Genomic DNA, 25127 nt, shown 5'->3' with positions numbered 1-25127 from the left:
GCTATTTTTTTCTACCTTTGATGTTTTTGCAATTGGGATGTGTCTTATAGTTAGTGGCATCTTAGGTAAAATATGATACTGTTGTCCCCTGGAAATGCTATTCCGTGACATAATAAAGATGTTAAACCAGAGTAGAAACAGTTTAGATATTGAATGTTAATGAAACTATGTTCATAGTTGTAGTCAGTCACTATATGGTCTTTGAACAAAACTGTAGGTAAAGAGGAATCCTTTTATTTACAAAATGATATGTGTAATATATGAAATGGTGAACAAAGCAGACACTACAGCTCTCATAAAGCTTATAGACTACAGCAGCATTGCCCAGTGGAAACATAAGGTGATCTACATGTGTAATTTAAAATTTTCTAATAGTCACATTAAAAAAGTAAAAAGTAACAGATGAAATTAAGTTTAAGAAAATACTTTAACCCAATATATCCAAAATATTTCAGCAATCAATACTTTTAAATTATTAATGAGATATTTCTATTTTTCTTACTAAGTCTTTGAAATGGGGTGTGTATTTTATACTTACAACACATCTCAAATCAGAGTGGTCACATTTCAAGTGCTCCATGTGGCTATATTGGACAGCGGAGGTCTAGAGGCAGAGATGAACTTGTTTTATATATATATGTATGTATGTAGCTACTTTTCTTTGGAGGGGAGATATTTTTATTTTTTTTGAAGAGGTAAAACATACCAAGTTTCAAAAGTATCAGAGTACTCAGTGAGAAGCTTTCCTTAAATCCTGTCCACAGCCACCCATTTCTCCTCCAGTAGGTAACTGCTTTGGTTCTGTGCATTCCCAAATATATCCATATATTTTTTTCCCTTTGTTTCCCACACAAATAGTAGTAGCATATGGCACATCGGTACATCGTTTGGTACATTGTTTTTGTTTTCACTTAACATATTTTGTAAATCTTTCCACACAATGTTTGCAGAGTTTCCTCATTCTTTTTAATGGCTGCATAATGAATACACCATAGTTTATTTCACCTTTTTTTTTTGCGGTACGCGGGCCTCTCACTGTTGTGGCCTCTCCCATTGCAGAGCACAGGCTCCGGACGCGCAGGCTCAGCGGCCATGGCTCACGGGCCCAGCCCCTCCGTGGCACGTGGGATCTTCCCGGACCAGGGCACGAACTCGTGTCCCCTGCATCGGCAGGCGGACTCTCAACCACTGTGCCACCAGGGAAACCCTATTTCACCTTTTCATGGTTAAAATGTTTGTTATTTTTTGCTATTATGACGACTGCTGCTATGAATATTCTGGCACATGTCACTTCATAGCCAAGGGAGTATATTTGTAGGATAAATAGCTAGAAATAGAATTGCTTAATGTGATTACAAGAATTGCTAGAACAGATACTCCCTATAAATATTTCCATTTTGCTCACCATCGTACCCCCAAAACCTAGAATAAATAATATTTGGCACATTATAGGCATCCAATACATATCTGATGAATGAATTAATAAAGTAGGAAGAGAGGCTTACTTTTCATTACTTCAGCAGTTATTGCCTCGACCTGAATGTTATATTTTGGACCGGATGCTTGTCTTATTCTTATTTTGAGTATTACTTTTCCCAGGAGACATGACCTCTCTCTCTCTCTCTCTCTCTCTCTCTCTCTCTCTCTCTCTCTGCCTTGGTTTTTCTCACTCTACAACACTCCTCTCCCATCTGATTTAGAGGCAAAAGAAAGCTGGGAAATGACATTACTATTGTGAAATAAAATTCATATTTTAAGGCAAGACAAGAAAATTTTAAACATAAAGATATTCTTCTCTGTCCTTTGGCCTCCGCTGTGCCCCCACTGTGCATTGTGTATCTGCATTATGCATCAACCAAACCTCCCCCATCAGCAGGAATACCTGCTCAACCATAAAGAGCAACATTCTCCCAGCATCAACAAGACAGCTCCTTAAAAGATAACATTCTTTCCTGATCTTGTAAGGGGTCACACGACCTACCACGATGACACTTATATCTGGATTATGTAAAACTGTCAATAATATGTCATTTGATGTACAGCCCCTTGTCTCAAAAAACATATAACTGTATCTTCACTTGTAACCCGCGGAACGGTCCTCAGAGCTTTCTGAGATGCTCTTCCCAGGTTATAATCCTCAAATTTGGCTCGGATAAAAATTTCCATTTCTTTCTGGCAGCAACGGATTAATTTTTCATCAACACTATTTAACAAGGCAGACTTTTTAAAATAAAAATTATTAGGGCTAGAGACAATCATCACGTAATGATAAAAGGCTCAACTCAGCATAAATAGATAATTCTAAACTTATATGCATTTAATAAAGTGGCCTCAAGCTAGAAATGCGAGTATCAACAGAACTACAGGGCGAAATAATGAAATCTATCATCACAGTAGATCCAACATTCTCTCAATTACTGATAACCCACATAAGTCACTGTGTCAGGAAACCTTCTCCAAATCGTTACGGAATGCAAGGATGTGTGGTGCCATTATTTTCTAATGGGTGCTCAAAAATGCTTAAGTATGACAGTCCTAAAGAAAGCACAATTGAAAACAGCTGTGTTAACACACCTAGTAAATCCGATATCTGTGGAAAGCTCATAAAAGGCACATTGGTGTTTCTTTGTTGAAAATTCAGTTCCAAATATTTCAGATATTAGTACTTCCTAAAGAAGTGGGGGGAGTAGGTGAGGGAGTCGGTCGTAATGGCCAAGGCAAACAGGAGGGGAATGTGAACACTTCATTAACATTCACTCAAAAACATTTATTGAACACTTAACTACGTGCAACTCTATTAATTACCAGCCATTTCAGATCTTCGAAGTTCAAAGAGTCTCAAGAATAAACGATTTCTTAAAAGTTATTCAGGGGCTTCCCTGGTGGCGCAGTGGTTAAGACTCTGCCAGCCAATGCAAGGGACACGGGTTTGAGCCCTGGTCTAGGAAGATCCCACATGCCGCGCAGCAACTGGGCCCGTGAGCGACCATTACTAACCCTGCGCGTCTGGAGCCTGTGCTCCGCAACAACAGAGGCCGCGATAGTGAGAGGCCCGCGCACCGCGATGAAGAGTGACCCCCGCTTGCGACAACTAGAGAAAGCCCTTGCACAGAAGCGAAGACTCAACACGGCCATAAATAAATAAAAAAATAAATTTTTAAAAAAAGTTATTCAGGTATTTACACATTACTTAAAACCCTTGTAGACAAAACCGCGGACCTTACGAGACGAGAAAATTGGTGCCAGAGACTTTAGGCGCAGGCAGCGAGGACAGCTATGAGCAGTCGGTGGGGTCCTAGGGCAGCCATGGCACTGCTCTTTCCTTCAGGCGGGAGTGTGGTCAGCTATGTCGGGCGCGGGGTGGGGGGTGGGGGGGGACCTGAAGGACGGCTCTGCGCAGGCGCTTGCCGCCTAAATCCGCCCAGCGACGAGCTTAGTTCTCTTTTCGGTCTCAGACATGGTGAGTGCGGTAGTGTTTTGAGTTGCTGTGTAGATGAGTCGGGAGGAGACTGGGTAGGCTAATGTTTAAGCAGATCAGGCACCAGTGGGTTGTTTTCTAGGTATTGGAGAATGGTTGAGTTAAGACACAGGCCTTGGAAGGTTTTTTGAGGAGTCAGAGACAGGGTGAAGTATTACTTAGCATTTTCTGCAGATCTCGCGGCTGTACATGCGGCCAGACTTCCTCCTATCCGGCGGGCCTCAGGGTTCAACGACCCGGTTAGTTAATCTCTCAAAAAAGCCGGCTAGTTCTCTTTTCCTTCTCTATATACATGTACATATATATTTCCTTCCATTTGGCCATGAATATATGGTTCAGAACCTTTATTAATAGTATGGTCTTGATCTAGTAAATATTAATGGGATGTGAAGGAAATTAACTGCTTTGTTCTTATTGGTAGTGATCGTGACCTACTTAAAATAAGAACTAGAGCAGCATCCTCATCACCTGGGGGCTTGTAGAAACTAAGACTAAAGCTGGAGAAGATTAGGCTAAAGGGACTGCTTGCTTGATAAATAACTTTTGGGGAACATGGAAGGTGCTTTGAAACCTGAGTTTCTAGGATTAATAAAATCTCATTAAAGAACTTAACTGAAAATTACGGGCTAGCAAGATTTTTATTTTAATGCTTCAACTTTTTGCCACATGTAAGCCATATGTTGTCTTTATAGTGTGTGTTTATATTACTTAACTGTTTAAGTGAAAGATAAGCAAAGAGTGATGAAGACGGAGGTAATTTTTTGGGTCGATGATGAGCTGGCATGTATTCTGAATCTAAAGTTGATTATTACTGCTTTAGCTCTAGAATTACTCTGAGACCTGAAAAATACCTGCATCTTTATGAGGGCTTTAGTTCTTTTTTAGTCAGATACTTTTAAAATTGAAAGTTTTTATATGGCAAGATGAAATCAGAATTCAAATGTGTATTGAATATATGCTCCGGAGTCAAACGTTAAAAGATAAAAATTATGAAATTACTTTTTGTGTGAAAGGGCACACCGCAGAAGGATGTTATTATCAAGTCAGATGCACCCGACACCCTATTAGTGGAGAAGCATGCAGATTATATAGCATCCTATGGCTCAAAGAAAGATGATTACGTATGTATACTTTTATGTTGAAAAGTTTATTTTTAAAGGTGTTGGCCATTCTGCATAAGCAGGTTAGTATGGCCCATGTTTCTTAAAAATGATATCCAACTCCTGTGTGACAAGGACTGGTATGTGTGGTTGAGGGGCAATGGAATTAACCATGGTCCTTACCAACACTTACTTAGAGGCTTTGGCAGACAAAGTAGATTTCCCTTCCTGCATAGATTTGTAATAATTTTGAGGCATGGAATAGAGTTCCTTCTGTAGTTGAGGTAATGCTTTCAAGGTCAATGATGTGTTGGCATGTATTACCTGAGTTTACGGTGATGTGGGATAACACTTAAGCTCTAGAATTACGCTGAGACCTTGAAAAAGTTTAACCTTGAAGAATGGTGTTCCCAGTTTTCTTCTGTGGGAAAATCTTAGAAAAAATTAAATGAACAACTTAATTGGAAGTAAATATTTTCCCCTGTAGGATACAAAGAGCTGAAATTTACCATGTTGGGAAATAATCTAGTATTGATGAATTCCCATAACCTTGTAGCTATGGAGTTAGGGCCATGTAACACCATGACTATTTAGCTTCATGTGTTCAGTATCTTTAACCTGGCATCAATTCAAACTGACGCATTAAAGTAATTCTGTATTTTAGGAATACTGTATGTCTGAATATTTGAGAATGAGTGGCATCTATTGGGGTCTGACTGTAATGGATCTCATGGGACAGCTACATCGCATGAATAGAGAAGAGATTCTGACATTTATTAAGTCTTGTCAACACGAGTGTGGTGGAATAAGTGCTAGTATTGGACATGATCCTCATCTTTTGTACACTCTTAGTGCTGTCCAGGTAAATACTAATAAAAATTCAGCAGTCTTGGTGATGTATTCTCTTCCGTGAGAGTGGGGAAATTGAAACTAGGTATCAGGAACGTGACAAAATCAGTATCTATGTTAAAAAGTTACCTTTTCAAATGAAGTATATGTTGTACAAGGTCAATGATGTGATGGCATGTATTAGCTGAATCCAAAGTTGATGTAAATTCTAAAATTACACTGAGACCTTGGATGGTAATTATGTTTATCTTCAGGATATGTAAATATTTGAAAATCACTCAGTGGAGTTAGGTTTGTTTGTTTTGAGCAAGAAAAATCCTTTGAAGTTAAGCCACTGAAATCTTTTATTTATTAGACAGCATGACCTATCCTATCCAAATAGATTGCGTTACATAAGTCTTGTCTGATAATAGAAATGTCATGTGGAACGTTATTCAGAGAACAGCAAATAGCATAATGGATTACATAAACTGCTCAAAGCCTGTTTACCACATGTGTAGAAGCCTCCTTCATCTGTTTCTTGTATTGGTCAAACTTCTGCATGGCATTTGCTTCTCTCCATGGCCTGGCCATTTCCTCCCTTTTGTCTCATCTTGCTTTTCATCTAATATCTGGAAATAACTAAGCTGCTTGTGGTTCCCTGTTTATACTCTGTCATTTCACAACTCTGCTGTTTTCCGTGGAGTTTTTAAATTTTTATTTATTTTTACATTTTTGGACGAACTGCGCTTGAGGTATCTTAGTTCCCTGACCAGGGATTGAACCCAGGCCCGTGGCAGTGAAAGCGCCAAGTCCTAACCACTGGACCGTCAGGGAATTCCCTCCTTGGAGTTAGCTTTGATTTTGATATTAGTGAAAATCCACAAATAAGGGTTTAAAGTCTATGTAAGTTTAGTATATATGAGTCTTAGAGTGCTAAGTTAACAATTTATAAATGGAAAAATAATGCTTTGTGGTTAAAGCTTTGTGTTTGTTGGTAATATCTATAATTTGAATACATAGTAGAAGTGCACATTTGAGAAAAGTTCACAATGTACATAAACAAAAGGACATGCTTGCTTGACAACTTAAAAGGTAGTTGAGGAAGAACATTGTTAGGACAACCTTACCAGTGTTGAAGAGGTATTTACTTACCATGGTTTGTTTTTGTTACAGATTCTTACCCTCTATGATAGTATTAATGTTATTGATGTAAATAAAGTTGTGGAATATGTTCAGAGTCTACAGAAAGAAGATGGTTCTTTCGCTGGAGATATTTGGGGTAATGTCCCTTTAATCCATGGCACCCAAAATACCAATCCAAAAATGTTCTGCTTTGGTATTTATTGTAGTGATAAGCTTTGTTGCAAATTTTAAAGTTCAGCGAATTGGGGGCTTTGCTAATAACTTACCAGGAGATTTTTAAGTTTTTCATCTTTTCAGGTCCCACTAAGCAGCTGGTCTAACTGGAGTTAATGGTCTGCTGGAAGTTCCAGCATGCACTGTGCTAGTTATATCAGCATACAGGAGTACTGGAACAGAGGGGGCCAGTCTAAAAGATAAGGTAGGTGAAACTTTTTTCCCCAGTATTTGGTGGCTTTGTAAAGTTTTTTAAAAACTTTCTGGCAAGGGGAAAATATTCAAAAAACTTTACAAACTTACTGAATATTTGAGTGGAGGGAGGGAATAGTATTTGACTTGATAAATGTAGATAATCTCTGCTTTAGGGCTGAATACAGTGCAGGCAGGAGAGACCAGCTGCTTCATGGGATGTGAAAATCTACTTTTATATAATAGGGTAAGTTTATTACCATTCTGAGAAATTGACTAGTCTTTTTCTTTCTGTTACCTTTCTGGGGCTTTGAAAGCAATTTATTTGCTTATATTTTTCACAAAGCAGTTTTCTAGTTCTTAGTTTCCTTCGAAATAAAGTAAGTGATTATGGATCACTTTTTAAAGATTTAGCTTTCCTCCTGGTGACTAACATGTGCTTACATGTTAAGCCTGAACTCTTGGAAATTTAACCATGGTAGTTGTACGGAGGTTTTTAATTAACTTTTACTACATAATACGATCAGAAGCCTCTGATAACAAAATGTTTTGGCTTGATCCCTTTATTTTTAGGAGAAATCGACACAAGATTCTCTTTTTGTGCGGTGGCAACTTTGGCTCTATTGGTAAGTTTTAAATGTTGTATTGGAATGATTAAGCTTCCATTATTATTCTGGAATTTAATAGGTATATTTTGTTTACAGGGGAAGCTGGATGCTATTAATGTGGAAAAGGCAATCGAATTTGTTTTATCATGTATGAACTTTGATGGTGGATTTGGTTGCAGGCCAGGTTCTGAATCCCATGCTGGGCAGGTAATTTATCAATCTAGATTAAAATGTAGTGTCAGTTTTGAAGGGATAACCCGTGTAATTGGGAAAATAACAAGTTAATTTGACTGAATGTAATATAATGTGGGATGTTATATAAGAATTAATTGCTGATTAAGGAAGGCGTTTTTACAGTAATGTACTTTGTATGCAGTCCCCTGTTGGTGAAATCCTCTGACCCAGGTAAACGTAAGTAGTTTTGTAATTACCAAAAATATATTTTGATTTTCAATTAGTTTTTAACCAGGTGAAAACATTCCCTACCTATCCCCAAGACCTGTTTGCTTGTGCCAGAGGATGTTGTATATGTAAATGGTTGTCAAATAAAGCTTGCTTTTAGCCATGAAGAAATTGTGACAGTAGTCTTGCATTGCAAAGTTGCATCCTAGTAGTGTTGGATTTGTTCAAATAATTGTGTTCTTGTTTGCAATTCTTACTGTCAGCAAATTTTTAGATAGAAAATGGAGCTTTAATGATTTAAGTAGTTTTTATCACCATGTTACTGTTGAAAAACTATTATACACATGTACTTTATGTCTGTAATTTTAGATCTATTGTTGCACAGGATTCCTGGCTATTACTAGTCAGTTGCATCGAGTAAATTCTGATTTACTTGGTTGGTGGCTTTGTGAACGACAGCTTCCATCAGGTGGACTCAATGGAAGGCCAGAGAAGGTATCTATCGTTTCATAAGATTAACTTTTTTTTTTTTTTTTTTGGCGGTATGCGGGCCTCTCACTGTTGTGGTTTCTCCCATTGGATGCGCAGGCTCAGTGGCCATGGCTCACGGGCCCAGCCGCTCTGCGGCATGTGGGATCTTCCCGGACTGGGGCGTGAACCCGTGTCCCCTGCATCGGCAGGCGGACTCTCAACCACTGCGCCACCAGGGAAGCCCAAGATTAACTTTTTAAGTTTTATAACCTGGATTGAGGACTTAAATTTTTGTCTTATATATTTCAGTATTGCTCTTGTAAATTGATAATGAGCTTTTCACCTTAACTACTTTGCATTATGTATATCTGGGAGTCAAAGGCTTCTATTAACACATGCATCTTGTACAGAAATCTCCATGCCCACTTATGGTGGGTGGGGAAGGACAGTGGATTTGCCAAATGAAAGATTTTTTTAAAAAATTGGATTACAACATTTTTATTTAAAATCTTTGTTAATTTTTAAAGAAAAACCCAATTTGTTTAGCTCTCACACACTCTGAATTGGGTCTGTAACGACCAGGTAGTAAATATTTTTAGCTTTGACCTATGGTCTTGTTACACATACGAATTTCATAATTTTCCCGTTGCAAAACTATTATTTTAAAAAATCATTTACACAGGGCTTCCCTGGTGGCGCAGTGGTTGGGAGTCTGCCTGCCGATACAGGGGACGAGGGTTCGTGCCCCGGTCTGGGGGGATCCCATGTGCCGCGGAGCGGCTGGGCCCGCGAGCCATGGCCGCTGGGCCTGCGCGTCCGGAGCCTGTGCTCCGCAGTGCAACAGGCCACAGCAGTGAGAGGCCCGCGTACCGCAAAAAAAAAAAAAAAAAAAAAAATCATTTACACATATTAAAAGCTATTCCTGTGGTCTAGATTTGACTCAGTGGCTGTAGCCTGCTGAGCCCGTGACCTAAAATATGATAGAGCATGGTGATGCTTTTATCTGGGTCATTGTATTTTTGTTTAATTTTGCTTGCTCAGTATTTCTGAATAAGTTAATGGGTAGGAAAATAACCACAAATGGTTTCTAGTTAAGATCCAATGAAACACCTGGGCAGCTTTTCAATAAGTAGAAGATGGTTGGGGGTGAGGATTGCACTTAAAATCTAGAACAGCTTTTTTTTTTTTTTTTGCCGTTCGCGGGCCTCTCACTGTTGTGGCCTCTCCCGTTGCGGAGCACAGGCTCCGGACGCGCAGGCTCAGTGGCCATGGCTCATGGGCCCAGCCGCTCCGCGGCATGTGGGATCTTCCCGGACCGGGGCGCGAACCCGAGTCCCCTGCATCAGCAGGCGGACTCAACCACTGGGCCACCAGGGAAGCCCTAGGACAGCTTTTAATGTGCCTGTGAATCACCTAAGGATCTTGTTGAAATTCGGTCTGAGGTGGGAACTTCTGCATTTAAGTTACCATGATTTGAGGAGCCAGGGTGAATTTTTTTTTTTTTTTTAAGCAGGTTGTGTACTGCTTGGACAGCACTTACTGAAAATGCTGTACCTAAGGCAGTGGAACATATAGTACCGTAGATCTCACGAGCCTGACCACCAGATTCTTGGATTAAGGGGCTTATTTAGGTATTCATTGCAAATAGAAGATAGATAGATGGATGGTTATCACTGAGTACTGAAACTGAAACATTCAGCGTGGTTTTCTATGGAATGGAGTGTTTGGTCTTCTCTTTTCCAGTGATTATCTTTAATTCTAAGCAATTGTATTTATGGACTTCAGTGTTTCAAACACTGCATTGTCAATATATCCCTTGATTCCCTTCCCACCCCCAATATTTGGGCCAGAAAGTAAATTTGAGGCAACTTGTGGCTTTTTCCTCCTAGTTACCAGATGTGTGCTATTCTTGGTGGGTGTTGGCTTCCCTAAAGATAATTGGAAGGCTTCACTGGATTGACAGAGAGAAACTGCGCAGTTTCATTTTAGCATGTCAAGATGAAGAAACGGGAGGATTTGCGGACAGGCCAGGAGATATGGCAAGTATATTTGTGACTGTTTATGTAACAGTTAAAATTTTCAGTGTTGCTTTGTGTTTTAAGGGTTCTAAGTTTCCAGAATTAGGAATAGGGGGGTGGGGGGAAAGGATGGTATTTCCAAGTGTTGCTTTGAAGGGATGCTTTTTAAATAATTGTCATTTAAGAATATATGAAAGATCTAAAACAAGTTTACAGAAATTTCTGGTCACTTATTGCCAAGAAATGAGTGTGTGGATCAGGTTCTGTGTTTAAAAACACAATTTGAAACCATCATTATTTCAGAAAACTTTAAGCATATGTTCAAATAAAGGGAATACAATAGGCTCCAGTATAATCATTGTTCAGAAGCAGGGTTTTAGAAGTTTTCATTTTGTAATACTCTATAAATTCTTATTTTTTTAATAGGTAGATCCTTTTCATACTCTATTTGGAATTGCTGGATTGTCACTTTTGGGAGAAGAACAGATTAAACCTGTTAGCCCTGTTTTTTGCATGCCTGAAGAAATACTTCGGAGAGTGAATGTTCAGCCTGAACTAGTGAGCTAGATTAGATCCCTTGATGCAAAAGTTCCTTAGTGTAGTTTTACTGTCCTAACATTTCACTATTTGAAGTGCTTAACAAACTTAATGGCTGCCATGTTAATATTTTGTACATGAATTGTGTTGATTTTAATAATTATATAATTATACATACTGTAAATTAGAGATCTTTATTGTACCTTCAGCTTTCCGTTTTCTTCTGGAATGCTGTTATTCTGAGCGTAATATTTTGTTTATGCTTCAAAGTATTTATCTTGTTTGTCTCCATAACAGCAAACTGAGTTGAACTCTATTTAGCTGATGAAGTCTTGTATTCTGATTTTCCCATGTACTCCCTTGATATGTTATATATAACTATAGTTAATATAAATTGGTCTTTGTCAATGAGAATGTTAACTGATGAAGAATTGATGAACCCCATAGAAATTAAAAGATAAAAAAAATAAATGGCTGAAATTTGGGAATATTTCATATGTTTGTGGTTACTGAGCTGGTTACAAAGTGATTTAAGTAAGTGACAATTCACCATCTTGGAATAGGATTGCAATCTGGACTATATTCTCACTTTCTAATATTTTATGTCAGAATGCCACGGGAGATTGTTGGCTTTTTTCCCTGCGGATTAAGGAAACACAAGTTGATAGTTGCCACAGTATTTTTTTGTTACCTGTGTTTTCAGAAAGATAAGACCACAGCTAATCTCTTATAAGAGTTTTATGTTCTTGGTGAAAATGAAGAATTTTAATGAACATTTTTCTTGATGGAAGTTGAAATTTGCTCAAGTGTCCTTGCAATACCCTGTGTAAGAGTTAGAGAATCTTCTTACATGTGTATAGTGATGATTCTCAACACTTGGCCAATGTGAGATTGAAATGTCTAGCATTGGTTTTTTTTTGTTTTCTTTTTTGTTTTGTTTTTTTTTTGCGGTACGCAGGCCTCTCACTGTTGTGGCCTCTCCCATTGCGGAGCACAGGCTCCGGACACGTAGACTCAGCGGCCATGGCTCACGAGCCTAGTCACCCCGTGGCATGTGGGATCTTCCCGGACCCCGTGGACCGGGGCACGAACCCGTGTCCCCTGCATCGACAGGCGGACTCTCAACCACTGTGCCACCAGGGAAGCCCTAGCATTGTTTTTTAACAGTTCACTAATTTGAAGGGTTTGAGTTGCATTGCCAGTATTTTGTTTCTGAAGGTTTGGAAGTCATTGGATGGAACATAATTTTATTTAAGTGCTGTCATTGGAAGTTGGAGTTTTGAGGACTGCAGTCATTGCATGTGGATGAACTGTTCTATGAATACCTGATTTATTGACATATTAACAATTGCATGAATTGAGTAATGCATTTCTTCTAATAGTATCCAGAGTATTCTGTTTTCAATCCTGGCATCTCTACGAAATTGGTATTACTGTGTATTCAAGAAAAGTAAGCAGGCACAAAATTTCCCAAAGGTCATTTGTTGTAAAGCTAGTTTGAGTTTTTGTAGTCTGCTCTTAACCAGTTCATACCTATGTGTGAAAACCCAGTACTAGAAATTGAGAGAGAGGAAACTGTCCAAGAGATAACTCTTCTTAACCTGGTTCCTCCTATACTGTGCACAGCCATATGCTTACGGGGTGAAGGGCAATCTTGCAGTGATAACAGCCCCGTGAATGTTTAAGCTGTAAGGGGTTAGTGGCTCTTTAGCCAGGAAACCAATGTTAAATGGTTTGTACTACTGTGTGAGCATTAAATTTGTTTCCACTATCACAGGCACTGCGTGCATAGTGATGACAGTTTATGTAATTAAAAAGAAACTAGTGTATTTGGAGGTATGTGTGGAACGTTAGCCCCAAACACCTTGTGATAAGGAAATAAGGTGTAGTGCGAATAATGGGTCTTCCAAGTTGGATTGATGGGCCCAGAATTCCTTTCAGCTGAGGAGGTCTGTACCTCACATTTAGCTCAACCAAATCCTGTGGGAGGTGACGGGACCGGAACGCCTGGAAGTACATTCCTCGATGTGGATGGGGGGGAGGGGCGGGGAAGGTGGGCGGTTGCAGCACGGCCTCTGCGCCTGCGCCATGCGGCTTCTTGCGCATGCGCACCATACTCGCACTTTTCCCGGCGTCGCTTCTGCGTTTGGGCCCTGAGGAGGGTGTTCTGAGAGGGCTTATGAGCATGTTGAGGCCTGAGATCCCACCAACTTCGCCTTCTGTCCCTGCGGTTTCCCCTTCCTCGGTAGAGGCTCGGTCCCAGGGTCCCCGCTACAATTTCGGACTCCAGGAGACTCCTCAGAGATGTCCTTCAGCCCAGGCCGCCTCTTCGTCCTCCCCTCCAGGCACGTCTGGAGCGGCGGGCGACCGGAGTGGCAGCAGCAGCCTCCCTCGGCACCCGCCCAGCGCGCGGCCAGCTCAAGGCAAGGAGTGGTTGTGTGAATTCCCGGAGGCTCAGGGAGCTGTGGTTGGTGGTTATCACAGAGAAGTTATCAGTTGGGGTTTGTTTGGAACATGAGAATGGGATGCTCCGGGAATTTAGTGTTTCTGAGTGGCTAAAGGGCTGGACTCTTCAAATTAGTTTCATTACAAGGCTGTGATGGCGGGTGGCATTAACATCCGGTGTGATGTCCCAGCTCTCTGCCCCTAATGACAGATGCCTGAATTTGTGCATGAGTTTGGTGATAGAAATGGTGAACTTCTCGGCTCCTGAGCTTAACTCACCAAGTCCTTCTAGGATGCCGTGAAACAGACCAGATTTAACATTTTATCTAATTGATCTGAAAAATGTCTTTCAAGGAGAGTTCAACTCGTTTATTTTATATTCAGTCACTCTCCATGGCAAAACCATCACCTTTTTTTCCAGACAACACTGCAAGTCAATGATAAGGTAACAAATGCCAAATTCAGTGGTCACTTTTCAGTTCATCTTGTGTGACCTTTCCACTGTGTTTCATGTTCTTGACCGGTCTTCTCTTAAACCGTCTTAATTTGCTTTCGTTGATTCCACTCTCCCGTGTTTTTCTCCTGCCTTCCAGAGAACTATGCTTACCTTTGTTAGTTCCCGAATTATTGGTTTGTTCTTGGAGGTTTTTTCCTAGGCCACTTCTGTCTGGATGTGACTATCACCACAGCCCAGATCTCATCTATGCTCCAGATTCCTATTTCAGACTGTTCTGAAGTTTCTGGTGAGGAACCAGTGGAAATCCTCAGACTCAGTGTATGATTAATTTAATTCATCTCTCTGCAGCTCCTCAACCTGTTTCTCTTACTTATCTCAGTCATTGGGTTTTTCTAAATCTTAAACCTAGGAGACCAATAATTCGAGTATTCCCTCACTCATAACATCCAAATATTTAAATTCTATCTAACTTTATCTTTTAAATAATTATGTACTTTTCTATCTCTGTGCCATTACAGGCCCTTATGATTTTATGTCGGAGTTATTGCCTCATACTGCTAAGTATTCTTTCTTTCAAGCTTACTTACAGTGTCGCTAGAGTTATATCGAAAATGAAAATCTTTTTTTAATTCTCTCTTTTTAAAAATTAATTAATTTATTTTTGGCTGCATTGGGTCTTTGTTGCTGCGTGCCAGATTTTCTCTAGTTGTGGCGAGCAGGGGCTACTCTTCGTTGAGGTGTGCAGGCTTCTCATTGCAGTGGCTTCTCTTGTGGAGCACGGGCTCTAGGCACACAAGCTTCAGTAGTTGCAGTATGCGGGCTCAGTAGTTGCGGCTCATGGGCTCTAGAGCACAGGCTCAGTAGTTGTGGTGCACGGGCTTAGTTGTTCCGTGGCATGTGGGATCTTCCCGGACCAGGGCTTGAACCTGTGTCCCCTGCCTTGGCAGGTGGATCCTTAACCACTGCACCACCAGGGAGGTCCCGGAAAATGAAAATCTTATGTCCCTTGGCACTTCAGTCCATGACTCTGTATTTGCAGTTAAAAAAACATACTTTTTTTTTTTTAAATCATATTCTTTATCAGGACATCCAAGGCCATTTGGGATCTGTTTTCAATTTTTGCAGTCTTATCTCTTACCATTTCTTAATAATTACCCTACTTTCTAACCTAACTGACGTACTTGCAGTTACTCCAAGACAACATACGTGTTTACGTTGTCAGTATAATCCCCCCTTCGTGAAATGCTTTTTCAACAGTAATAACATCCACTAATTAACGAGCACTACTCTGTTCTAGCTTCTTACTTGGCATTTTGTATCTCTGATCCTCACAATAATTCTGCAAGGTAGATTTTTCTTTTGTCCCAATTTTACAGAGGGAGTTTGCCACCCCATGGTTTATAGTGTTGGAGAGGAGTTAGGGCTGTATATGAAGGTTTGAGAATTGTCAGGAAATAGATATTATTAGAAACCAAAATAATAGATGAGATGCCCAGAGAAAATGTATAATTTTGAATTTGAGAGAAAGTAAAAAAGTATGGAACCTTGGGAAGCCAACAGTCAAGAGTCAGGCAGAGGGAAAAAGGACCTGGCAAAGGAAACTAAAAAGAAGTGGTTTAAGGAGAATCAAGATAGAGAGTTGTCATGGAAATCAAGGGGAAGAGGAGAAAAGAGACCCAATATATACTTTTAAGAACTTCTGCGTGTGCCCACAACATTGTAAATCAACTATACTTCAAGTAAAAAACAAACAAAAAAACCTCCTATGTGCCAAGACACTATGCTAGGCTGTTTATGTACATTCCTTCATATTTTATGACAACCCTATAAAATAGGTAATGTCTTATATCAGCAGGTAAGTAACTAAACAAGGAACTGAATCGAAGTGAGCCTAAAACTCTTTACACCAGTTACCTGGGAGGAGACAGTTTCAATGAAGAGGTCAACAGAGGAAAAGATGTGTTATAATTACTATACAAAGAAAATACATCTGGTATATTTGAAGATTAGAAGGTAGTTTGTGATTTTAGCAAGAATAGTCTCAGTCAACTTGTATAAGAAAAAGACATATTAGCAAGCACTTTTCATTATACTTTAGTACAAGATTATTTATCAGTAATGTTAAACTTGTCATAATTTGTTACACTAAAAAATCATTATCAGATGAAGTTTTATAGAGATTATAAGAATTAGTACAACATTGCATAATTTGGAATCTTTAAGAACTGATATTTAATTTTTTTTTAATTTAGATTCATACTTTACAAACAAAAGATCTTATGCAGAAAACACACTTGCATCACATTTTACTCTCGGTACAAGCTCATCCTCTGCGCGAGATAGTAATTATCCTCAAATACTAAAAACTCCATTATCTGCTGGAAATCCCCAGAGACCAGGTTATAAAAGTTGGACACTGCAAATGGAATATTCAGGTAAAGTGAGTGGAATATTGGCCTAATTGATCTTTTGAAACTTTTAAAAATTATATATTAGGGTAGTTAAGTTAATATGAAGTTACTTATAACTAATATGGAAGACTGAATGATAAATACATCAGTTTAGCCATATCTACAATTTGAAGCTGGATTAATAAGTCTACATAGTTTGTGATATTTTTTGTTAAAAAATGCAGGTCTACATTATTTTATCATTCTGACAAAAAAGGCACAAGAAAGAGAAAGCCCTTCTATATGTTTGCTTAAATCTAAAAGTTGATCCTGATAATACTATTGAATGATTTTTTAATACTTAAATTTTAGAATTTATCTAAATGTAGATTTTCTTGAGGGGAAAATGGGTGAAATAGGTCTACATGTGTAAACATCTCTTGGTTCAAAGATATATGAATGTATACATTTGCAAAATAATGACAAATTGTTTTTCTGAGTGGTTCTACCAACATACACTCTTACTAGCAATATATGAGCGTTCTTGTTGATCTGTATCCTATCCAGCATTTGGTAGTGTCAGACTCCTTAATATTTACCAGTCTAGCAGTTGTAAAATACTACCTAACTATAGTCTGAATTTGCATTTTCCTGGTTATAAATGAGGTTGATTATCTTTTTTAAGTTGTCCATCTTCTTTGCTGGACTATAAACTCCATGAAGACAGAGACTGTAGCAGTGAAGATACAATCTGAAGTAGAACCATACAATAATTTAAACACGGAAGATTTAATATAAAGAATTATTAAACTCATAAAAGAGTAACTATAGGATATAAGGAAACTCTACGAGGCACCCTAGGGCTAAGGGGACTCCTAAGAGGTCCTACTTGGAAGTGGCCCCCTTCTGGGTCCCATTTCCAACGCTGGGGTACTGACCTCTTTGGAGAAGGTGAATACTGAATGGCAATTTCAATAGTGACAGCAGATTTGCCAGGCCAGGCAAACAGGAAGCGGGCAGGGTGGGTGAACTACAGCTGATGGCTAGAACATGGCTGTGCAATGGGAGTGGGCTCTGGTGTGGGTTGGAGGCCTGGAGCACACAGTCTCCCTGTTGGGAGGGGTGGTGGCATCAAGAGGACTATGGGAGACAGACTGAATAGAGAGTGAAAAAGCCAAAGGAATTAGTATGGGCAGGAGGCCTGGAATGCAGGATATCTCTGTTGAGAGGGCTATAAGGTGATTGTTACCATGCCATGCTGCGGCTGTGTGATTGCCAGAGGACAGCACATTCTGGGTATGTAGCTGGGCACATCACCACCAGATGTCCTCATACCTACACTGCTGACCCAGTGGAAACTGCCAGAGAGCCCTTCATCATGCAAGGTCCCTCCAGTGCCCTCAATTGAGAAAACTTAACATTATGCACACTTTTCTTTTAAACATCTTTATTGGAGTATACATTATGCACACTTTAAAGGAGAAATATACAGCAATTCTGTCCACTGTTGCAGAGCTTACATTGAAGTGTGAATTTGGAGCCGAGTGACAATAAATTGATAACTGGCATAACTCCTTTGGCTATTCAATGTCCATATATGTCATTCTACACACATTTGGATTCCTTTACAACAACAAAATAACTCTGTGTTTCTACCTAACAGGATGTATACATCTGTACTTAAAAGTGAGGGGGTTCTCACTCTTTCCCAAAATGAGAAGATTCATAGTCCCAACAGTCATTGCATATTAATTATCTCAAATTCAGTCGTGGACCCACTGAATATTGTGTTACTTAAAGACTAAGTTGTAAAGTTAACCTCCAATAACTTGTGCATAAATTTTTTAAAAGTGAAAAGAGAGAAAAATGGTTAGTTTATACAAATAAACATGCATATAACAAAGCATAGAGAAAATATCCAAAGCTACTGCAGTTTGTATTTCTTTTTTTTTTTTTTTTTGCGGGGGCGGGTACGCGGGCCCCTCACCGTTGTGGCGTCTCCCGCTGCGGAGCACAGGCTCCGGACGCGCAGGCTCAGCGGCCATGGCTCACGGGCCCAGCCGCTCCGCGGCACGTGGGATCTTCCTGGACTGGGGCACGAACCCGTGTCCCCCGCATTGGCAGGTGGACTCTCAACCACTGCACCACCAGGGAAGCCCTGCAGTTTGTATTTCTGTAATTGTCACGAGGTTATAGTGGATATCTATGTCTTCCTTCTTCCACTACCCATTCTATATTTCCCTTACCTGCAGCAATACGGGTGGAATGATCCAGACCTTCATTCCTGAAGGGTCTGAGTCCTTGGTCATTCTGCCTCTTATTGGTTGCTGTAGTTTTCCATTAACATTTACTATTGGAAATACTAAGGGGTGCCTTAGAGCAGGGGTTCCCATCTCCCGGGTCGTGGACCAGTACCTGTCCATGTCCTGTTAGGAACCGGGCCGCACAGCAGGAAGTGAGTGGCGGGTGAGCGAGCGAAGCTTCATGTATATTTACAGCCGCTCTCCATCACTCCCCATCGCTTGCATTACCGCCTGAACCTACCCCCTCCCCCATCCATGGAAAAATTGTCTTCCACGAAACCGGTCCCCAGTGCCAAAAGAGGTTGGGGACCGCTGCCTTAGAGAACCCCCTGGGCTCCATATATAGTCCACTTTGCCTCCATTGTGTATAGCGACATGATATCCCCTTGGCAGTTAGGAGCAACCACCCCGTCCATAGATAACCCCTCCCCCCCTTTTTTTGGCCTATTGGTTCAGTAGCATAAATAAGGAGCCTAAAATGGACAGTTGGCAATCTCATCTTCCAATTCAGTGGAATCATTGCTGTGTCACTTGGTGGAACCAATAACCTTGTGGAGACTAAGATCTCCAAATCAGCAGAGCTCAAAGTTGCCAGAATGGGAAGCAAAAATTCTTTGGGTGGGTTGATCGGGATAATAGTGAAGTGAGAATAGCCACTCCTATTTCCTCCTCTTGATTCTTGGACCTGTGTATTCTGGTTATGAGGAATACAGCATCTATGATTCAAAGTATAAACTGCATCCTGTAAGACAGAGCCCCATTCTTTTAGGGTATTGTCTTCCAATTGGCATTAAGTCTTCAGTAAGTCATTCTGCCTTTCAGCTAAGCCAGGCATTTCTGTGTGATGGGGTATGTGGTAAAACCAGTTGTTTCAATGGGCCAGAGTCCATTGATGCATTTTTTTCTTTTGCTGTGAAGTGAGTTCCTTGATCAGATGCAATACTGTGTGAAATGCCATGATGGTGGATAAGGCACTCTGTAAGTTCATAGATCGTGATGCTGGCAGAGGCACTGTGGTCAAGGAAGGCAAATCTGCATCTAAAATATGTGTTTTTTCCAGTGGGGACAAATATCTGCTCCCTCCTTGATGGAAGAAATCCAGTGTAATCAACCTACCATCAGGTGGTATGTTGTCCCTCTGGGGAATGGTACTGTATGGGGCATTTATGTTGATCTCTGCTGCTGGCCTGCAGAGGGGTTAACCAGGTCAGCCTTCGTAAGAGGAAGTTCACGTTGTTGAGCTGATGCATAGTTTCCATTCTTGCCACCATGGCCACCATGTCACCATGGCCGATTTGTTCATGGGTCTATTAAGGAAACACTGGTGGCTGGGAAAAGAGGCTAATTGACATCATAGGGTGTATCATTTTGTCCACTATTATCAAGAGTCTCCTTTACAGTGGATGCCCTTTGGTGAGCATTCACATGAGACAAATATTTTCAAAGTCTATGCCCGTTCTAAGAGATCCATCCACATACCTCTTCCCCAACTTTCCTTGTCACTGTCTTCCAGTTCTGTTCCTTCCAAGTCCCTGACCATTCAGCTAAACCATTAGCAACTGCTTATGAATGAGTCTAAGTCTGTACTTCTGGTTATCTTTCATTCCAGACAAGCCAGACAAGGTGGAGAACCAAATGTACTGCTCAAAGTTCTGCCCAAATGAGATCAAAATGAACTAAACAACTCAAAATTTAGAAGAAAATAGTAGTGAATATCAAATGTCTCAATGAAGGAGGACTTTTGTAGCAGAAAAGTAATGGAAGAAATTATAAAGGAAAAGACTTTCTATACAAAAACAAAAATCTTTGTGACATCAAAAAATAGCAAGATTAGTAGCAACTATAAGTTGTTGCCATTGATTTACAAGATTCTCAAAGAAACAGGTTGAAAAACATTAAGACCTAGTAAAAATTGTGCAAAAAGTATGTAAACTTCTCAAAATATAGAAAACAAATGGATATATTAAGTGAAGTTCAATTTTGATAGTAATTTTAAAAAATACACATTTAAAGCACCAGTCCATTAAACTAGCTAATAATAATAATAACAACAATAATAATACATTGCAGAAGTTAGTAATGGTAAGGATTCAGTAAGATTGGTTTTTCTCATATACTGATGATGGAATTAAAAGTTGGTACAATCCTGAAAGAAATGTGGGAATATATGTGAGATCCTTTAAAAGTGATGGTTTTCCTTTTTTCAGTAATTTGACTTATAAGGAGCCAATTTAGGGAAATAATAAGAGACCCAGAAAAAAGCTTTATGTACTATGATGCTTATTTTAGTATTACTTATAACAGAGGGATAACAGCGTAAATGTTCTTTTAAAGTTTAAGGGAGATGTCTTCTGTGTGTACTGAACTTCCAAGTACTGAAACTTGATATTAAGTTTCCAGTTAAGAATGGGAAGGTCATATTCAATTGCAGAACTTAAATTGACTTCTATAGATCTAATATAAACTCAATCACCATGTATAACAAGGCTTTAATGGCAAAAAAGGTTCTGAGATCTAGACACAATAGATTTTTAAATGAACTCTTAAGTTGACTACTGACTAAAATAGCATAAATGTAAAAATAATTTTGTAGGTGTTACAACAGAATAGAAAAGAAAAAAGGATTCTAGATTAGGGAGGGTGAGGAGGGGAGAAAAGGTATATTGAAAGGTTGCAAAGGGGATAAAAGACAATTTTGCTTCTTTGAAAATAAAATTTTAGGTATGTTTAGTAGTCTGACTTTTTGTTATCCATGAATAATGCCTTATAATTTCAAATACTTTATAAAACCCTTCTATATTATGTTTACTTCTTATATAACAACTTTGTTAAAAAGGTTTGGTATTTCCACTTTACAGATAAAGATATGGTAAATTTAGAAAGGTTAAACTACTTACCTGAATATTTATGGTTTGTCAGGCATAGATCTCAAAATCACTAATATATGTAGTGGTTAAGAGCACCAGGTCTGGAACCAGGCTGCCTGTATACAAGTTCTACCAGTTCCATTCATGCTTCAGTCTCCTGAAAAGCAAATGAAGAAAATAATGATGTCTGTTGATAGAATCATGAGAAGTAAAGTTAATTCAAGTAAAGAACTTGGAACATTCTTGGCACATTAATAAAATATCCAACATTACACAGATATCTCATAAATGGAGTTTATAGTCATATAATGTTTTATACTTTATAAAATGCATTGATATATATTATTATCCCATTTGAGCGTTTCAGCTACCTCTTGAGTTAGGTAGGGCAGGTATTAACATTATATTTTGTGATATATGATTATTTATTATGAAATAATTTGCTCAAATTCATATAGCTCTCAAATGACAAGGTAAGATAAATAATATGTTTTCTGATCGCAAATTTAGTGTTTCTTTATGACTTCATTCCATTCCAATAAAATGCAAAATAAGACAATGTATAAGTTTATTATTTCTAAATGTGAAGTTAAGTTTTGGCAAAATAGAGAATTAACATTTTTATTTGGTCAGGATATATGGAAAGATATATTTTGATGAGCAAAACGAGACTTTTTTTCTTGGATAGTAATAGCTGTGTCCTAGACTTGGTGCTTTGAGATTTTATGAGAAAGAACTAGAAAGTATTGTTAATGTTTATACATTTTCTTTAAAAATTTTTTTTAATAGCTACATCCTCATCTGCAGTTTCTGCACACTCTCCATCAGTTATTGTAGCTGTTGTAGAAGGGAGAGGACTTGCCAGAGGTGAAATAGGAATGGCAAGTATTGATTTAAAAAGCCCACAAATTATATTATCTCAGTTTGCAGACAACACAACATATGCAAAGGTAAGTGTTTATACTCCTAGAAAATGGTTCATCTAGAGGGCACTTTGCAGATTTTCAAGTCAGTGCTTTCCTAATTGGTTTACTTTTTGGTAGAATAATGGTTATTCATTATTGCACCAATGTAGGTTACTCTGAATTACAATAAAGTTTTACATCTGATTTTAATTTTTTAATATTATTTTCTAAAATAACATGTTTTGGTGTTACTTAAATATTCCAAATTACTATTAATATTAGTTTCTAAAATTAATGTCTTCAAATTAATAAATCTTGGACTCATTCCAAAGATAACATATGTAATAATGCTATCTCCAGAGGGTTGTTTCCACTGAACTGTATTTGAATTTTATTTTCCAGAGCTAAGGGAGACTGGTGTCTTAGACCAGTCATAATTTAAGTCTGTCAACTTCTTGCCTTCACTTCCTATCACTCATCATTAACTTGGGCCACTGGCCTGTTGTTATGGGAATTTGTGTGACTTATCAGGTAGAGGTAGTCTACTCCCAATTCAAAGAAGTTATTTGACCCCATTACTATTATTTTTTATTTTTTATTTTTTATTTTTTTTGCGGTACGCGGGCCTCTCACTGTTGTGGCCTCTCCCGTTGCGGAGCACAGGCTCCGGACGCGCAGGCTCAGCGACCATGGCTCACGGGCCCAGCCGCTCCGCGGCATGTGGGATCTTCCCGGACTGGGGCACGAACCCGCGTCCCCTGCATCGGCAGGCGGACTTTTAACCACTGCGCCATCAGGGAAGCCCCCATTACTATTATTAAAACATATTAAATGCTATGTTATTTTTAATGTTTTATTCTTTATTTCTTTCCCTAATTCCCCTTTATGGTTCCCAGTATGTAGACTTCCTTTCCCTACCTAATAATTAATTTTTTAATATACCTAACAACCTAAATGATATTAGTACTGCATATCTGGGTATTTCACATTTCTATGCAATTTAAAAAGAATAGGATAAAAGTTTTTTTAAAAAACGGGAATGTTCAGTATATTGATAAAGTATTTCTGTGTCTAGAATAGTTCTAAGAAATGCATCTTAGACTGAAAAGCATCAGTCATAAAGCAGATGTTTCTCATCTGTGTTTCTGTACTTTTCAACTTCTGAGCTGTATCCGTGTGGCCATATTGATTGAATCACCATAGTTACGCTATTGAATGTTTATGTTTTTCATGGAGATGAATAAAATACCGAGTAGATGAATGTATTAAAAAAAAATTTTTTAGGAATACATATTTGATATGTTCAAATTATTTGGGGGCTTAGAGCTGATACAAACTATTGTGAGTAAAATATAGCCTATGCTTATGATAATATTTTGTATTTATAATTTTATAGGATGTATGTTTGACATATTACCATTAGAAGTATATTTAATTGAAACATATAATTAGAACAGTTGTGATTTTGTATGTTTCTGACTTAATTTTATCTCTCAGAAAAATACGAAACTTTTTTGGTTTTAGAGAATCCTAAGCTTACATTTAAGAAATTATTCAAACAATTTTAGGTGATCACTAAACTCAAAATTTTATCACCTTTGGAAATAATAATGTCAAATACTGCCTGTGTTGTGGGGAATTCAACCAAGTTGTTTAGTCTCATCACAGAAAATTTCAAGGTAAGTGATTTTTATTCTCAGTAGTAACATTCAAGATTGTCTTATTTAAAATCCATTTTATAATATCATCCTAAAGAACAATAATTTGGGTATCTTTACCCTAAAGTACTCACTAAGTACAAATCCTAAGCTTAGGGACTATTAATACATATAATAAAAATGACAAGGAATTCACTTATTTGATTTGGTACCCTTGATATACTTTGCAAAAAAGGAAAAATCTTTTAGGTAATAAGGAGGTTTCCCAGAGTATACAGGAAGCAGACACTTAGAGAAAGCATGGATTTCCTTAGGTATAGCTTCCTGGAAAGTAGTTATTGTGCTGCCAGACTGGTTGAAAGTGAAGTTCTTATTCTTCTAGGGGATAGCAACTATCAGCAAGTACTTTTTCTTTTGGAGAATTTGATTTATATTATAGAATTGTTACAGCTTCCCCTGGCAACACATACTGTCTCACCGTCTGTGGGACTGTGACAGGGAAGTGCTCTGGAACCTTTTCCAGCCAACACTCTCCCTCTCAGTAAGGGCCTGTCTACCATGTGGTTTATTTCTTCCCTTTAGCACATCTCCCTGCTTTGTGGAATGGAGGCTGTGGTTCTGAACCAAGTAGGCAGCATTGCAGTTAGAATAGTTCTTGAGGAGTGCAAATTATTTTCAGAATATTATATTTCATTGTAGACTTAATCTTTAACACATTTGAAACCAAGTTGAGATTATGGTCCAATGAGTTCTTTATAGTTCTTAATATATTCAGCATCTACAGTCATATAAGATTTCTTGTGCTCTTAGAGATCCATTGTAGCTCAGCTGTCTTTGACTCATTGCCAGAAATGGTTCCTATTGTAAACCTATTGTCTCTATTAGACAGGACTTTTTATCTCTTTCATTCATGACTTTAGACTTCTTTTCATCACCCTTATTTATGTATACCTTTCCATATACCTTCATTATTTTGTATTGATTAAGCATTCTAAGTCCTTTGGTTGTGAATAACAGAAATTCAACTTAAAGTAGCTTAAGTGAAAAAGTACATTTGTTGGCTTATGTAACTGGGAAGCCAAATGGTTGGATAGATCCTATCCTTACTC

The 25127-nt window shown here is 38.6% G+C and overlaps 2 protein-coding genes and 3 non-coding genes across 6 annotated transcripts in view; all 5 read left to right on the top strand.

Annotated features, from left to right (window-relative positions):
- The first annotated feature begins 4242 nt into the window (after nt 1-4242).
- LOC132516580 (small nucleolar RNA SNORD45) lies at nt 4243-4321 on the top strand. The gene has a single exon (XR_009539404.1). It is a non-coding gene; the product is annotated as a small nucleolar RNA SNORD45 (small nucleolar RNA).
- A 137-nt stretch (nt 4322-4458) lies between these two features.
- Nucleotides 4459-11481, top strand: RABGGTB (Rab geranylgeranyltransferase subunit beta). 2 transcript variants are annotated; one of them, XM_060139738.1, is made up of 8 exons: nt 4459-4599; nt 5243-5440; nt 6583-6688; nt 7531-7583; nt 7662-7772; nt 8337-8462; nt 10328-10481; nt 10887-11481. In XM_060139738.1, the coding sequence occupies exons 2-8, from the start codon at nt 5252-5254 to the stop codon at nt 11021-11023; spliced, it is 876 nt and encodes a 291-aa protein (XP_059995721.1). In that variant the 5' UTR covers nt 4459-4599; nt 5243-5251; the 3' UTR covers nt 11024-11481. The 2 variants fall into 2 exon arrangements, with proteins under 2 accessions (XP_059995721.1, XP_059995720.1); XM_060139737.1 differs by having other exon boundaries at nt 4460-4599; nt 10328-10477; nt 10883-11481.
- LOC132516581 (small nucleolar RNA SNORD45) lies at nt 4876-4958 on the top strand. The gene has a single exon (XR_009539405.1). It is a non-coding gene; the product is annotated as a small nucleolar RNA SNORD45 (small nucleolar RNA).
- LOC132516579 (small nucleolar RNA SNORD45) lies at nt 5585-5656 on the top strand. The gene has a single exon (XR_009539403.1). It is a non-coding gene; the product is annotated as a small nucleolar RNA SNORD45 (small nucleolar RNA).
- Nucleotides 11482-16137: 4656 nt separating the features above from the next.
- Nucleotides 16138-25127, top strand: part of MSH4 (mutS homolog 4) — a 93704-nt gene continuing 84714 nt past the window's right edge. Inside the window, exons 1-3 of the mRNA XM_060139736.1 lie at nt 16138-16330; nt 22245-22405; nt 23929-24039. Of these exons, the coding sequence (XP_059995719.1) occupies nt 16318-16330; nt 22245-22405; nt 23929-24039 (285 nt within the window). The 5' untranslated portion in view covers nt 16138-16317. The remainder of the gene's footprint in view (nt 16331-22244; nt 22406-23928; nt 24040-25127) is intronic.

This window comes from Lagenorhynchus albirostris, chromosome 2 (assembly GCF_949774975.1).
Source record: "Lagenorhynchus albirostris chromosome 2, mLagAlb1.1, whole genome shotgun sequence".
NCBI classification, from domain to species: domain Eukaryota; kingdom Metazoa; phylum Chordata; class Mammalia; order Artiodactyla; family Delphinidae; genus Lagenorhynchus; species Lagenorhynchus albirostris.
The sequence above is the reverse complement of the archived record's forward strand: the minus strand, read 5'-3'. Positions and strand labels throughout refer to the sequence as shown.

Bases quoted from the DNA above. Each gene is read 5' to 3' on its own strand.
- RABGGTB (XM_060139738.1), top strand. From the start codon at position 5,252: ATGTCTGAATATTTGAGAATGAGTGGCATCTATTGGGGTCTGACTGTA. The intron at 7,773-8,336 runs GTAATTTATCAA...CTGTAATTTTAG, and splicing joins CTGAATCCCATGCTGGGCAG to ATCTATTGTTGCACAGGATT. The intron at 10,482-10,886 runs GTATATTTGTGA...TTTAATAGGTAG, and splicing joins CAGGCCAGGAGATATGGCAA to ATCCTTTTCATACTCTATTT.